We start from the raw sequence: 17,780 nt of genomic DNA on the forward strand, positions 1-17,780 counted from the left end.
TTTAAGTTGCCTAACAAAGAACGAAGAAAGTGTTTTTTTTAAATGTTTTAAACTAGATTACCCGGTAAGAAGTGTTGAAAATGCGAGAGACACTTCAAATTCGAGAATGTTTAATATGTATAGCGTTGGAAATTATTATAAATGGTTATCTCTCAGTGAACCAATTGAGATAATCATCTCGGAAATAAGTCCAGAGAACAAGTTTGTCGAATTAGCGACAAACTTGTTCTCTGTTTATAGTTTATAAAAATTAGATCAAATGTTTTGTGCCGAAGTGGTGATAATTTTTTTTTCTTTTTTTCCCCTCGTGATTAATAGATAGATAATTGAGCCTTACCGCAGGCTATCAACATGGCCTTATACCTTTTTAAGTGATATTATTTTAAGTAGAAATTTGTGTCAATATTTATTATGAACTTCTTCGTATCGGAAGATTTATTTTTGTAAATTAAATCTCCCAAGTTATTTATCAAGATGCGGATAATTGAATTTGTACAAGTTATTTGGAAAGAGAAGAGTGTCATTACGAGAGAATTGGATATTTAAACTAGAAATTTGTAATCAAATAATTTAGATTAAACGTCGAAAGATCCGAAAAATGAATAAACGGTACGGATCTACCAATTTTAATCCCAAAAAATCCCTCCACTTTTAAGTCCGTCTGTTTGTTTATTCTCATCTCGAAACTAGAAATTTTAATTTCTTAATTTTTGTACGCAACACAATGATAATATGTAAAGAAAAAAAAGAACAAAACTCCAATTATTTTTGTTACGTTTTAAAATACAAGCCTGATCCTTTTTCTGAAAAAGGCAAAAACTTAGAATTAAAAGTTTTTAAAAATTTTCAATTAGGCGCTTTCATAAATATTAATTACAGAATTTTTAAGAGAAGTAAATGTTGTTAGCGTGTTACGTTATGCGTTATAAAATACCCGTCTTGTAATCCTGTAAAATTGCGGAGTTATTTTTTTCCCTCCCCTGCTTCCAACTTGATCTTTAAATATAAGTAATCGTATCATTACGTGTCAAGCATTTAGAAATCAGATATCAGACGTAAACACCGTTTTAAGAAGAAGAAGGAAGAAGGAAAAAAGAATAAGCGAAGACGAGGAACAGATTTGAGAATTGTAAAATAAATTTCTGCTAACGCTAAATTAATATAGGCAGGACCTTTTGGGATCTTAGTTTTGATAGTTGTAAAAATTCAATTTATAAATATCTTGTCCTCGTTCGGCTTTGTTTGTATATGCGAATGAATCGAGAAGAAAAGTTAATGTCAAAATATTTAAACAGAAGATGTCAAGTTTAAGAAATATATAGGAGATATTTGTTTGGTTAAAAATTGAAGTTTTAATTTAGTAATTTACTTAAAGGGATCTTATTAAATAATGTATGAGTAATGAAGTACAGGAGTTAATTTGATGCAACATCACATTGGAAATGAACCACTGTGGGATGAAATATAATTACAAAATAGTTTGTTGGTATCTAGAACCGAGGTAAAAGACAAAAGTTTTCGATTTATTATTATTTTTGGATTGCCCGAAAGGATTTTTGTTAGATATTTTTCGCTATAATTTGCGGTTTTTGATCGTTGTTAATCGAGTAAACTGTATTAAAAATCGATATTAAAAATTGAATTTTTGAATTTCACTTTTAAAGAAATTTAGTATTTTTTTTTCCCCCGCGCTTTATTCGAACGATATCGAGTTTGAAGAGTAATAGTTTAAGTTTCCTTTTAATTAAGAAAAGTTTTAATTAGTGAAAAGTTTTAGCGGAACAAATTCTTTGGAGAATGTTGTTTTTGTATATTGTTTTTCTCTCGTTTTTTAAGGGCACATTTTACACGATTTCGTTTTGTAATTCCGTGTTTAAAACACACCGTAAAAACTCGCGGTTTTCTCGTTAATTTAATAAATTTTTTAGTAATGTATGTGTAATTTTGCGATGGCAAAATACAACGGAAGTAGAATAATTCATTATCTCTGTTTATTTGTAATAAAGGAAATTATTAGATATGCTATCTTAGGATAACAGATAAATTAAGCTTGAATAAACACTTCAGAAGGAATATGCCATATCGGCTCTCTTGTTCAGATAATCGTGGGTTAAAAACTTTTTTTTTCTTCAGTTAATATCGAGGAATTTCTGCTGGTGAACTAGAGTCGATGCCACTGTAATGATCGAAACATGGTGCTCCATCTATCGATGACACGGGATAATATTTTCCTAACCCCAGAAATTAATGGCGGTGGCTGAGGTGGATTTTTATCGATATTATTAAACTACGGATCAAACCGACGTAACGTGCTCTGACCAGATATAAAAATTAGTACTTCACTTCGGAATATTAAGTGGCAGTGGCAGATAAAACAGGATGAGTATAATGCAGTTGCAGTTCATCAAACACTCCCATGCTGTCTCATGACTTCCGTTCTGGACACTTCCATTTTCATCCTTGAGGGGTTTCTACTTCAGGATGGAAGAAAGGTCAGAGTTTAATAGCCACCTATCTCTTTCAAGAGATTTTCCATTTCATTATATACGATACGTGTATATAGATATTGTATGAATCTTCTACCGTGGTGATGATATTATTAGTAGTACTACCACCGAAACTTGTTTTCAATAAAAATTCCGATCGTTCCTTCTTTTTTTTTTTAAATTATCATCCGAAGCTAACTAAAAAATGTAAGTTTTAGTACATCAAAACGCATTTTTTTATTTTTTAAAAAGGGGAAAAAACTAGTGGAGTTGTGTTAATTAGTAAAGTTCTCTTACAGTTTAATCGTGTAAATTAATTTAATTCACATTAATCGGTGTTGGTGGAGGAATTTTATCCTTCTTCCTACTTTCGTTAGGGAAGTTGTACTCGTTCCACTCCTCGCTGGTAATTAGAAAAACTGGGAACGTTCTCGAGAAAGCGTAATTTACATCGGGGTTCGTTAAACTTGTCGGGTTTTGTTTCTGCAACAGAATGGTTTTCATCGTTTTCTCATTCATTTCGAAAATCGTTCAACCAATAAATCGTGCCTTTCACACACTTGTGACTAGGTCGTCCCGCTGCTAGAACTTTAATTGTGATCTCGTTATCCTCTGCCTGGATTCCGTCTACAATATGTCTTCATTCGCAAGTTTCGTAACAAAAGCTAATCCAAAAACGATACACTGATTAATATAGGAAAAATAAAAAGCGTCAGAAAATCCCGGGCGAAACTCCGGCATTTTCTCGGATTGCTCTTTCTGCCAGCTTGGCATTTCTTGTGTTGCAAGAGGTGTGGGAACCATATGTTGCGATAGAAGAAAGCGTATCCGCTAATGCACTTGTGTCTTATGAGTAATGTTACTGGCATGACCCTAGCTTTCGACCCTGCAATTTTATTAAGTAAAAAAATTGTCCTAGAGAAAGTTTGTTTTTATTCAATTAAAAATAACTACCAAAATTATTAGAGCTATCGAGTCACGCCTTGAGTTTATTCACTTCTATAAATGAAGACGTTATCCTTTCTTACTTCTGAACAAATCAGTTTAGTGTGAAAAAAAATTGATTTTCGAAACTGCCAGATATTTTAAGATCAAAATTTCAATTCGAAATGGCGAAACTCTCCGTTTTCTTTTCCGGCAATATTAATAAAACAAAGTCAATTAGGTTTTATTTATTTATTTTACTTATTTCTAGTAATGTTAAGCTCTCTCTTTTAACAGGTTATCTTTTTAATTGTTTAACGCAACTCGACAAAAAATCGATAGTCAACTGTACGCTGTGCGAGTATTGCGATGACGTTGTTTTTTTCTTCTGTTTTTTTATAATGGAATCGGATATTTTATTAAGATCTGAGTGAATAGTTTTTCTTATTTGCAGACTTTCAACTATTAAAGGAAAAAAAAATAGTTGTGATCAATTTAGATCTACATTTAAGCTTTAGATTTCTTGTTGGTCGCTAAGGCATTTTGAAAGTTACTTAGCGTGCGTGAAATAGATACTAATATAGGAAAGTTTTCATCGAACGTTTCTTAGAGGATCAGAAAAAAATAAAATAAAAATCACTAATTATAGTGGATGTTAAATGATAAAAGGTCCATTTACAGACATTCTCCCTTATAAGAACAGTGGCAACTCTTTCGTATGGACAGCATTTCATGATTGGCTGGAAGGCTGTGCCTCTAAACGATCACTTTAACGGTCATAATTTGTATAATTTCTGTATAATTTTTGGTTTATTTTCATAATTGCTTGCTTTCTATTAGAGACCACGTCTTATCTTACCACATTAAAATAACTAGTCTGTTTATAGAATTAAAAAAAAACTTCTGGTCATATAAAAATAGTTCCCCAGCGAAGCTAATTAGCCGAGAATGTAAGGTATGCCTATCGTGAGAGTCAGTAATCGCCATTATAGAAAAGTATACATGCAGATCTTTAAATCGATATTTATAGAAAATCCTTATGCAATTTTTTATTTATGGTTTTTTTTATTTCTACAATTGCAATAGGTTGCTTTTTTTGCTATTAAGTATTACTTCCTGTTTGATATGTTGTTATTTCCGCATTTTGTTAGATCATAAGCGAACTATTGTTAGCAATTTATTACTTACCTTCAGAATACATTGAAATTCTCTTTGCATGGTAAAAACTTTCGTAAGGTTTCTTAGAACAATTGAGAAAGGATTCCATTTAACTTTTTATCTAAAGGTATCTTGTTGTCATGTGCAATACTCGAGACATGTTTTGTCTTTTGAAAAGGAGAAAAAGTATAGTATTATCTATTCCGATCAAGCAAAGAATTTTTAAGTTCTTGGCGAAAGATCTAAATATCTCTTGAAAGAATGACAATGCCTGTGTGTATGTATATATATTTACAGCGCTAACTTAACCAAATGGAGCAGATAAATTGAAAAGTCTCAATTTCTTGAAAAGGGAGATAAATTCTCGGTTTTCAAGAATTTCAATATGAAGTCACGCGGTTTAAAAAGTGCTCGAATTAATTATCATAATCTTATTTTACATAATGTTTACAGTGAAGGAAAACGTGACCCGTTTGCAAGAAAAGGAAAATGTGCTAGCATGATATTGTTTGAGGAGTTTAAGGAGATTATTAAATAAGACGAAAGAGAAAGAGAGAAGTAAAACAACGTGAAGTATGAAGCATAAATTTTTCATATTCCACTAGTTAATTTTCGGATTTTAATCTTGCAGAATAATTATCAAATTGATTACGAAAACTTAATTGATTTTTTTGGGATAGGATATTATTCGCGTTATATGCCAAGCATTATTTTTAATGCTCTGTAATAATATAAGCAATTAGTTTTATCGCTTATAGAGATATCCCTCTCGAACTTTATCCTATTAATAATATAAAAATAACACACACACATATATATTTATAAGTATAAATTGAGAATTCTTCTATCCATCGATATTAGCCAAGTTAATGAAGACGTAGAATCGGGACAAGAAATTTTTGTGAAATTATATATTTCTCTCTTCTTTTAAATGCTTCGGTTAATGAAGGAGATTATTAATAGCGCCAGATTTATATTTAAATCTTAAAAATTAAATGACGAAAATATATAAGACGGTGTTGATTTATATACACGTGGACTTTATTAAAAATTTACCCAAAGCAAATTAAAACTCCCGAGATTATTATTACTGTAAGGCCGCTACCATTGGCTGCTCTTTCTCGATATCATAAAGCGATAAGATGCGAGAGATTACTCCTTCCCAATTGTGCATTGTACGAAAGTGTCTATGACCTTTTCTCCGACTTTTTAATGATTCATCCCTCACCGACAATCTCCTAGCTGACTGACGACTGAATATTTATAATCTGGCATTTTTTTTTAATTCTGGTATTTGTTATGTGGCATGTTCTGCTTGTCATTACCGATGTGCCGAATTTCTGATTCAAAATGCGACCACGTTAATCACATTATTGGGAAATTCGCTTAACGGTATCGAATTATTTTTCGACAGGAATATAGTTCCTATCGAAACTTATTCATTCATTCACTACCGTTTGGGCATTGTTTTTAAGCTTATTATTATATAATATAGTGTATGTATGTGTGCCTTTGTGCGTACGGTTCGGTTCTCTTTTTGTCATTTCCATTGTATTGTATTGTATTGTATTAATAAGTAGATTTGGGGAAGACCGCCTAAAATGATTGTTAGACAGAGATAAAAATACGAATTTCTCGTGAGATGATGATTTTTTTTTTCTATGAAGTTATTTATTAAAAATGGTTAGATTCATTTTATTCGGTAAGTAGAGTATGAATTAAACTAATTCATGTAGTATTTGAAGAAAAAAGTTAAACAAAATAGTAATTGCATTCTCTTGCGGAGGATTTAAACCTCTTAAAATGAAATTAAAATAGAGGACGGGATTGATTTTGTACGATTTTTTCTTGTTAATTCTCTTCTTTTTTTATTTATTTTCAGACAAAATGTTGCTCGTAACATACTCAGTACTCTTCACTCCGTGGTTGATAATCAGAATGAAGTATCCGCTGTCATATCAGTTATGTGCAAACTACTGGATGATGACGGTAAGTCCTGTACAATGCGTAGAAGCGGTATTTGTTGACAGTAATCTGATAAATCTGCCTGTTGTTAAGGTATAAAATACATATAAACTACAGCGGGCAATTGTTAAAATTTTTAAAAAGCGGCTAAGTTTCTCCGGCCGCAGAAATTATCAACGCGGCAATAAATATTGTTGGGGTGATTGACTAGTGCGTTCACTTCAGTGACGTCAGTCACTGCATGAACTTGACTAAACGAAGCGTCATTATGTCGCGGATTGTAATGTCCTTTGCCCATGATGCAATATGAGAGGCTCTCCTTTCCGAGAAGGCATTACTAGTTTTGCAACGGTGTTACGTTACGCGAATTAGTAGTCTGCATACCAAACTTCGTCGATGGTTATGCTTTTGCTTATTAGTAGGAGTTTATTAAATAAATTTACAAATTACATCCGGCAGAATTTCATTATGTTCGGTTTAAACTATTTGATTTGTGTAGGTCAAAAAAACTCCCATCTGCGTTCTCCTTTTCCCCTTAGTCCCCCTTTGGTTTTAAGGATGCCCCGCTATGCACGGCATGAGAGAAACTCTAGTAAAGAAAGTCCTTTTTGAAAAGAAGGGAGGGAAGTTGTAAGCAACGCCTCTGAAGCAGCCTTACACTCGTCAATTTACTTCGAGAACAATATTGAATCGATTTTTTCCCGTCGAATAACGAAAATTCAGGAATTTACTTCGCGCGTTGCCGATTTTTTTTCTATCCTCTTGCCATCGAGGAGCAGATTTAAAATAAGTCTCATTTGAACTTTTCAAACGGAACGATTTCATGCCTAATTTAACGTTGTGCGATGGTCAAGTGAATTACTTGGCTGGCATATGGTAAAAAGTTCCAAACTTCGTTGGTACTTTCCATTATTTCGATGCTGTTCACGAACGGGATCAAAGTTTTTAGCCTGGCCTGTGTAGAATTTAACGAGCAAAAAATAAATCTACGTTAAGAACGGCAAATGTCGGGTGAATTCCGATTTTATTTTTTAACTTGTATATTTTGCTTTCGGTAAATTTTCTTCTTCTATTTATCAAGGTGTTGACGGAAGTATCGAGAGAATTTTGACGATTTTAAGGTTTTTTTCGACTCGTAACTTTGGTATTAAATTATTTCTGTAATACTGTAGTTTCGAGCATCTGCTGGGGATGATATGGTCCCCCTTCGGGCAATCAGTAAGTAGCAAGGCCGTGGGATAGGGACGCCGTATACTCCCCACCCTGATTGGTTCAAGGGATGCTGCTCGCGGTAATACTCTGGGGGCCTTTTTAGGGGTGTGTATATGTGGCTCACTGAAAGAGCTTGGGACATCTGTCCGAAAACCGGAGAAACCAAATCAAAACGTTGGCTTTATCTATCCGTTTCTTTTTTCTACAGTCCTTGGATATGTGTGTTTTTTGTGCTCTAATGGAGTATATCTATTCGATTTCGTCTTGGGATGCTCCTGTTAATTGTAGATTTTGGAATTATCCCGTATCAGTAAGTAATCCAGAGAATTTTTTTCCTTCCACGTTTTTTCGACCATTATGTTTCTCGGTATCGGAGTGGAAAGGAGCTGACTCGGTAGGGAAGCTCCCACAAGGCAAAAGTTTCGAAAAAAATTCTACGATTTTAATGTTGTAAACGAGCAAATTTATTTTATTATCGTCGACATATTTTCAAAAGTTGGAGGGGAGAACGTATTTATTTCGTTTCCAGGGAATTCGATACGCGTATGATCCTGTAAAAATAGAATGCCTGATTTTTATCTCTCCAGTTTTATTTTCGCGTTTTTAATACACGTTCTGGCGTTCGATATTTAAAAATATTTAGCTTCTGGTCGGTCACCTTCTGCATATTTCGGTTCGGGGTGTTAACAGTGAACAACGATAAGCCATAGACATTGGCGGTTACAAAGAACGTTGCCCCATACCGAAGTGAGTTACGTCACGAACTGCTTCAAATTCGTCGGTTTGTCGCACTATAGATTGCGCATGCGCCCTGGCAAACGGGTCGCTCACTTCGACACTCGTCAGGGTTCACTAATCGTCAAGGAATAAATACAGGACGTCTTTGCATCACTGCTTGCCCTCGGGCCGTTATTCATATTCGCGTAACACATCTCGGGGTCCAAAGTCTTATTTCCCCCCTTTCTTTCTTTACTGATTCTGCAATATCACCGTACTGTACAATAAAACGTTGTGGGTTGGTTTCTGAAACGGGCGTTTATCACTGCGATACTCACAAAATTGAAGATGTGAATAAATAAGCCCCCGTATCTTTTCTATACAGTTTCTAAATTTCGATCACGCCGTTCTTGATCTTTTCGACTTTGCTCGTTCGATCTCTGCCGATTTTTATTAGGAAACAATGTATTGTGTTCACTTTCAGCGGATAGTAACTATTAGTAATATTTACCTTTGTAGTTTCCTTTTATATGTTATATCCAACATTATAGGCACTTAAAGTGGTCTTAAATCAGTTTATATATAAATTAATAATGATTAAAGTGATTGTGTAATTATTTAAAAATCTGTCGAATTCTGTACAATTTATCGGGAAAGTGTGACCTTAGAGATGAAAAAGTGATACTTGTACTATGTTTAAATAGTTTAATTTAAGAATTCTAGCAAAATTATTTGAAATTTTGAGAATCATTTCTGCATATAAAACCTATTTTAAACCGTGGAAGATTTTACTGCGTTATTTCTATTCATATATACATCAAAAGTTGTATCATTATGATTAATTCGTTTGAACTAATCGTCGTGAAAGCTTTTCTTCTTAGAATATGCATCATTCTAAAACATTATTATAACCTTTTTTTACGTAAATTTCAGTATAAGTAATCAGTTATATTTTTAACGAACACTTCACTTAAAATAGTATTAAAAATTTTTATTCTTACCTATGAAGTATTAAGGGAAATGCGAAAACAAATTCAAAGACTAATTCTGTTTAAAAACGCTTTTAATAGAAATTAAACGAGTTTTTAAACGGATTCTTTTGCTCCCTTCTTGAGAAATTTTACTGAATGGGGCTGTATTTTATAATCTCATTTAAGAAGGATTAGACCTATAAATTATATTTTTAAAAGAGTAACGTAAAGTGGTTAAAAAGAAAAGAAGAGGGGTAAAAAGGTAAAACAGATTTCCCGTGTTAATAGATGATCATTTCTTGACCTACCTTGGAGGGTCAGAATCGTGTAAAATCTCTCTTGCCTGTAGAATGCTGATGTAAATTATTGATTAAATCTTGTAAGATTCAACTATTTTAACCAATAAGAAACGTCAAAGGCTCTCTGTTATAGAATTTTTTCTTAATGGATATTTATAAGTTAATGTTTCTTATTGGGGGAAATTATGGGGTTGACTTTTGGAAATCACAATTGTTTTACTATTAAAAGCTATTCTAAAATAAAAAGAATTAATGTTAATTCTTTGATTATTGAAGAAGTTAAATAAATTAAAATGATCACATTGGTAAATTAAATTTTTCAAAATCTATAAATTTATTTGCAGTGTAATGTAATTTGCGGTTTACCTCTTCTATAAAAATTAATTTCATTTACTCAACTGTATTGATCTGTGTATATACTGATGGTTAATAGTTGAATTTAAAGGCCCTTTTTTGAAAGAAATCCTATTCCTATATATATATATAATTTACAATGGGATTTACAAATGAAACATTATAAATTATGCGTGTATTTAGTTACGTAAATGCACACGATTTGTATGTAAGAATGATATCCAGGTCATAAAGTCTTCGTGTTAAGTATTACAAAATTTGAAGGAAAAATTGCATTATGATGATGATTTAAAAAAAAAATATTATAGTATTTAAAAGTAAAAATTATATAATTTAAAATAGGCCTATTTAAAAAATATTTTATACAAGTGTAATAAATAAATTTAATCAAAAACGTAAAGTATTAAATTTAAATATTCATCTTTTGTTGACTTTACATTATTGATTTCAATTAAATCTAATGAGAAATTAAATAGCCTATTTTAAAATTGAAAACGTCCAATAGTTAATGGAAAATTACGATTATTTGAATCTTGCAATTAATTTTTCATTAATCGTAGATTAAACGAAATATATATCTATTACGTGATAACTACTCTTTCGGTTCTTTGGATATAACTGTTTTATATAAAATTTATACAACAAATTAATGATTTAACAAATGAGAATTTTATATTTTTAAAATTTAATATTTCAGAACCTCCGTTTCTCGAAAATTGTTTATTTTTAAGACTTCTTTACTCTTATAATAAGCAGAGGGTTTTGTATTTTAAGCGTATTATCCTTCGATGCAATTCTTCAATTTTTAAGGTCATGATGACTATTATTTTTATAATTATCATTATTATTTCGTACCAGTTTTTTTGCAATATGTATTTTGTTTATATTTTTTAAATGGTTTTAATAGTTCATGCAAAAATTTACAATTTTACACCCACAAAGATGTGAAGTCTAAATCTGTTTAAGAGAAAATTAATGGTTTGATGTTCATGTTAATACCCGTGTGATTGTTAGAATTTTTCTAAGATATTAATAAATTTTATTCAGAGGTTATAAGACTAGTAATTTTATGTATTAACAATTCAAAAAATCTAGGTTCATTCCTACATATTCTTTCATGTTGCAAATATGTCCACATATTGTAGAGAATATTTGTAGGATATTCGAATTATCTAGGAAAAATATACCCGAACCGTATGAAGTGATTTTCAGATTTAGTAAAAATTTTCATTAAATATATAAGAAAATTTAAATAAAAAAGGATCTATCCAGAATTAAATATTAATAATGGCGTCGGTGACAGAAACTCAAATAATCGCGTAGATCGTGCCGATGCTGTTGTTGTTTTGATGGTGTTGTGTCGAGAAAGCGGTAATTTCATAAACAAAGAACAAATTTGATTATGTAAAATAGAGGAGACAGATTTTCGCAGTTTGGATTTACTTGGCCGTAATCGTTCAAAAACCTTGAAGTCATCAACGTTAGCTTAAAATACAGCGGAATCTGCATACTGCGTAGTACTTGTCAACCGGAGTTATCACATGATCGTGTTTCTGCGGTAATTTTATTTATTTACTTTTATTTCTAACGGAGAATTTCGACTTGTGCGTAGTTCACTCGCGCCGACCCTCTCCTAACTGCGTCGTATGCAATCTGTCATTGCAAAATTTCCTTTTATGTTTAAGCTCTCGTCATTGATTGGTCGGTACGCTTGGGTTTATCTTAACTCGCTTCTTACGGATTCAGAGAGAAAAACCTACTTGCCCTTTTATAATTTTGAAGGGCACCCAAATCTGTCTACAACATAGCGTGTCTAAATATTGTCTCGGATCTGCGTAGTTTTGTTACAAACAGGCCTTTTCTTTCCCCTCCCTTGTAGCGAAGTTAATATTAGGAGCTAGAAAAATATAATTTCTGTCAAACTTCCGAGTTCTTACAGGGTTGCTCACCTAAATTTATGTACTGTACTTTTTACATGTAGAGGATGTAATTTTTGAGACGATTAAAGTGCTCAGTTTTTGTGTATGCGCTGGTAGACTGTACGAATCTGTAAATTTGTTTTTCTTTTTAAAAGTAATTTAGGTAAAAAGATCGAATTTAAGCCAGTAGTTCATTAATTAGAGGAAAATTTAACAAAAGTTCTCTCTTTATGTTTTATTTCCCCTGTACGATTTAAAAAATCCGCATCATCTTTTGTCAGCCCAGTATGGCGTAATTAAAGCCCTTTATGCAGTAACAATCGTAGATCTCCATGGATCTGGATCAAAACATTTGCTAGTAATAGGAGTTTATTCGCAAACAGTAATGTTATTTCCAACTTGTTTACTTGGAAAACATTACTGAGTTGCGTATGTAGTTATTCTGTTCATAAAAATAATGAATTTTTAGATCCTGTAACTCAGCGAGTTTGAAAATAACTTTTATAAGTTGTTGTTGTTAATCAAAATATAAAAGATCAGAAAATAATTTGTTTTCCCCTTTTTCAGAAATTAAATAAATACCAGCTGACAAACAAAAGAAATTTTGTTTATGTTAAAATTAAAGTAAATAATGACAAACCATTGTGGAATTGTTATATGGGTGTGTATAAGAGAACTTTTCTGCGGGAGTAAAGTTAATTATTACTATTTTCTTAAGTTTGTTTGTATGTAGTTCTTAGTAAAATATAACATATTTCGAGACTAATAGATATATTTATATATTCAAATCAACATCCTTAAATTCTTTCATACGCACACAAAATAAAAATTTTCTTGCGAAATTTAAAAAAAAAGCTCCCTTTGCAGCGACGAAATTCACCCTCAAAGTATTTTTAAACGTGGATCCACTTGATAACCATTTACATAAATCGATCCTTTTATTTGAGGCAAAAGTTTAATAGTGTGACTATTAAAATCTTCAATATTTCTGTAATTTTATGGAGTGCCCGTTTCAAGTTATTATCAAATATTGTAGGCATTCTTGTAATTTATTCAATAGTCGATTTTGACCAAAAAATATTTTCGCAGTTAGAAACAAGTCTAGCAATAAAATATGAAAAGGTAATAATTAAAATAAACAGTATTGATCAGTACTACTAATACTTTTAATACGTCGACTCTATTTGGAGTACCTATTGTTTGCCTGGGCTGACGAGTACTTCCTCTAGCATAACACTTTCTACGAGAGGAAATTCTTTGCTGAAAACTCAAGTGGATATGTCTGTCAAGAGGACAAATAATCTAAATTGTAATTCTGCTTGAAGAATATTCTTTTTAAAATGAATGATCTTATGAGAAAATGAATCAGATTGAATGCTTCTTAGTTTGCTGACAGGGGTCAACACGATAAAATGAACGTTAGCTCTCCTTTTGTAAGCCAATAACTTTTCTTCCATAGCTTAAAACATTATTTACAGATTTAATGTAATGATATACAGCTTGCGTGTACTAAATGTTTTATAGCCTGAAGGCCTACCTATTTATGGATTAAAATGATGTCTGCAGATATGTCGAAATTTGCTTTTTAATTTCGATTTAGGTCTTACATACTGTATCATTTCAAAAAATTTGTTCTCGTGCCTTAACGATAATATTAATTTAGTTTTAAAATTGACTATACGTATATGTAAGTATACGTAATATTAAAATTAAGAATAAAATCCCAACTTTGGCGAATTTCTATCAAAAATAAAAATTCGAACCTAACTCAATGAACGATAATTTAGTTACCAAACTGAGCTCAATGTAGTGTCTTTGTTTAGTCGCCTAGATAGATGTAGTTTTAGTGCTAAAAACTAAAACTCGTGTCTAGTTCATTGCACTATTTGTTATTTGCTGAGAGTATTTCATTTTATAAATAATACTTATTAAAGTACTGTAGATATTATAAAATAAGAATCTTCCTCAATGTATTCTTTTTAGTGCTTTATATCTGTTAATAGTATTTAACTAACGCACCCACCCACAAATTGTTTATATAGAAAGCATATATCAATCTCTGTGTTGACTTCAAAATGCTTTTTATTTAATACAACTCCAAACGAAAAAAATTAACAGTAGCTTGATTTGTAATTTCTTATAAAAATTTTTTTTTTTGAAGAGTATTGTAATTTAGCCAAAAGTTTAGACAGAAATGATTTTTCTGAAATATTAAGCGGCACATTAACGAAACTTCAATAATTCTTATATTCGTTTTAAATTTAATTCGTATATATAATTTCGATTTAATTGATTTTATACATATTAACTCAAATAGATAAAGTAAAGGGAAATAATTAATTTGCTTAGTTTAGATTGCTTTTTTCTTAATTTGTTTTTATAAATGGAGAAATTAATCAATTAACTGTGAAGAATGCGAAGATTTATAATATTGATCGTGTATATCTTCATTTAAAAATTATACATAAGTAAGCATCACAAAACATGTTAACATTTCTATAGGAGTTTATTTTTTAGTTCGTTTAGAAGGGGGAATAGAATTTTCAAGTTTTTTTTAATGAAAAAAAATAAACATTGTTAATTCTAGTCCTTCGTTAATAACTAAATAATTAACTAGAATAACTGTTGTTTCTACATTATAATCCAGTTTTCATTTTAAGTGTTTAATTATCTAGGGATTGGAAAAAAATATGTAAGGAATTATTTTCTATTTTTACTTTGCTTCTTTAATGTCGTTTAGTAAGCAGTGGAGAAAGATAAATAGTAAGCTATGAATCAAAAGTCTATTCTTAAAATACGACAAATAATTAAATCAATTTATCTACTGAAAATGCTTATACGAGGAATTGTGTGCCAATATTTGAATAGAAATTTAAAAGATATTAGAAATAGCAATGATCAAAATATCAGTATAGATCGATAACGGGGATACCAAGAATAAGATAGCATGTATCTTGTTGTTGCCGAGGTATTAATCTGTATTTATAAAGTTATCGGATAAATTTAAGTTGCCTCCTCTACACATTTGAGAGTAATTATCGAAATTTATTTCGTTAAAAAAAGTTTTTAAACTTTACAAAAGAAAATTATAAATTAATTTGTCTCGAAGTTTTGTAGAGTGTTTTAAATATTCTCTGATATATTTTTTTTCTAAAGAAATACTTTAATATAAAATTAATCAAAATGTTTGGTTTTTTTTCTTTAGTTTAGTTTGAAATATTTCAAACAGGAAAATTATTTTCTTTATTTGATCAACTTGTAAGTTTCATTTTTACACATTTGTTTATGGATTATACGCAAAAGATAACAGTATTTGTAAGCGAAAAATCACTTCCTTTCTGCGAAAGAAATATTTGTCCTAAATTTTGTGAAGAAAGAATGATTGATGACGTTTTTGGAGTTTGATTTGTTTTCGTAAAGAAGGAAAGTTAGATATTTTGATCTTAACTATCGAACCGTGAGTATTGTTAGAAACTGAAATCTCTGACTTTTTTCCGATCCCGGAGTTTTCGCAAGAGTTAGCATAATCTTGATTCGAGAATTTGTTTTGATGAAGAAAACAAGTCAAGATTATTTTCTTAGTAAATTAATTATAACTGCGAGAACTCGCGGAGATATAGTTCCGTGCTAAATATAGTCCGTCGAATGGCACGTGTAACACGTCCGGTTTCGCACGCGCAACATTAGACCGCCTTAGCTCGCGCCATTCAAGACATCCGGTTTTCCACGTGCCACGCACGAGATCTTTTTCATACCTCTCGGTTTCCTTTTCTTCACGGCCTCCTCTAACGAAAGGGGTCAGAGTTCGTAAATTAGTCCTCGTTGCACGTGTCGTCTGGGTATCTATTACATCAGATTTCCTGTTTCGATGTATGGATTCAACCTATTGATAAAAAAAGATTAACCTACAACAATAATAGGAAAAGAATTTGCTTAGATAAGAAATAGTTCCAGTAATAGTTTATCACCAAACTCTCATGAGTGTAATCAAAAATTTATGGCCTTTCTTATATACCAGGTTATAAAAAGCACTTTTCAAATGAATATTTTAAATTTTACTATAGGCATATGAAGATTATTATAAGTTTTGTATATATTGTGTAATCTTTCTAAAGACTTTATTTTCGGAGTTTGTAAGAAAATATGGAATACAGTTAAATCTGAAATTTTAATTTATAAAATTTTTTCAGTATGATATCATACATACATACGTATAGTATTGGTATATGCATGAATGATATGTTATTAATTTCAAGTGGTGGAATAGATTTTTTAAAATGAATATTGATTTAAATCCAGAACTGTTTTTTAAAAAACTGATATTTTAATTCCAATTAGTAATTTATAGAATCGGATCTTTTCACGTAAGAATGAGTTACATTTAAGAATTCCATACTCAGTTTTAAAACTTAAATTATATTTTTTGGAAAACTTATATAAAGAAAATTACAAAATAACCTAATTTGGTATTACAGTATATGTAAGAAAAATTTTTATTATTAGTTTGAAAGAAAAGTTGCCTGTAAATAGGAAATTTGGAAGTTTTCATGGAAAAAAATAATACAACAGCTATCACTTGTAATGAAGAAATAGTTATATTAAATATATATATATATATATATTAGTGCAGTTGTGCTATTGAAATTATGTAGTCTGTTATTTTATTCAATAATCCTTTAAATTATTTTACCATCTCCAATAAAAAATATAATCAACCTTAACAGAGACTTCTTTGTATATATGCACAAAACTTATTTTCAAATGAACAAAAACTTTTTGTTCATTTAAAAATAAATTCCACAAAGAAAAGGTTTTGAAAATTAAATTTTCAATTCTGGAAATGTTAACCAGGTAAAGAATAAGACTACTTGATGTGAGGCTGATTACATTTTGTGAGTACATTAAGCAATCAATTAAAAATTAAAGACGAATGAAACACAATTTATATTCAATGTAATAAAATTATTTTTGAGCATTTATGTATATATAAAATTTATTATATTTATAAAAATTTGATATTAAGCTTACAGCAACCAATCATTAATGTTGTACTAATATATTCAAATAATTACAATAATGTTTGAAGCTATATGAATGTGGATTATAATTTTTAATGGCAAAGAAAAAAATTAGAGGATTGACTCTGATATTAATTTATAGTAAATATAACAACCACTATCATAATGTACATATAAAATAAACACATTTATTTAAAGTCTAGAGATAACTTTGGAATTTTTTCTTTAATGTTTTATGAAAATACCTAAAATTGAAATTTCATGGTATTACATGGTTAAAAAAAAATCATCTTTACTCATTCTTTCCAAGAATGTATTTATGTGGAATATAATCTTGAAACAAGTTTGTTCACAAAATCAAGATATCAGCCTATGTCAAAGTAAATAAAACTAGACTAGTGTGTCTTATCTGGATAATATATTGTTAACTTCATGCTGCAAAGGTCTGACAGCAGCAGCAGCAGAACCATTGGCTTAACTAAAGTATTTTAACATCAAAATTGGTTTAAAAATATGCATGTTATCTTATTTACCTAAAGACAAAAGGATCACATCAGTTTCACTCAGAAAACATAAATACTTTCCTTCCTTCCTTAAAATATTATCAATGTTCCTTTTCCTCTTTACCAACATACATATACTGTATATATTTAAAGTATATATAATTAGAGACTGATAAGAAGAGTTTTAAAACATTAATAAATTATTAATTTTATGTATCAGAATGGTATACAATAATAAATTGAATATAAATATT

The 17,780-nt window shown here is 30.4% G+C and overlaps 1 protein-coding gene across 5 annotated transcripts in view; it reads left to right on the forward strand.

Moving 5' to 3' along the window:
• LOC136977011 (serine/threonine-protein phosphatase 4 regulatory subunit 1-like) overlaps positions 1 to 17,780 on the forward strand; it is a 425,271-nt gene that overhangs the window by 116,523 nt on the left and 290,968 nt on the right. For 4 of the 5 annotated variants that reach the window (XR_010881016.1, XM_067272424.1, XM_067272423.1 and 1 more), the window contains one exon: positions 6,451 to 6,557. Coding sequence is in view for 3 of the 5 variants with exons in the window: in XM_067272424.1 (XP_067128525.1) it covers positions 6,451 to 6,557 (107 nt within the window). In the remaining 2 variants the exon portion in view is untranslated. Of the gene's footprint in view, positions 1 to 6,450; positions 6,558 to 6,618; positions 8,056 to 17,780 lie in introns of those variants that run through there. The other variant, XM_067272426.1, reaches the window with a different exon arrangement.

Source organism: Centruroides vittatus, unplaced genomic scaffold (genome assembly GCF_030686945.1).
Source record: "Centruroides vittatus isolate TY-2023 unplaced genomic scaffold, ASM3068694v2 contig_439, whole genome shotgun sequence".
Lineage (NCBI taxonomy): Eukaryota > Metazoa > Arthropoda > Arachnida > Scorpiones > Buthidae > Centruroides > Centruroides vittatus.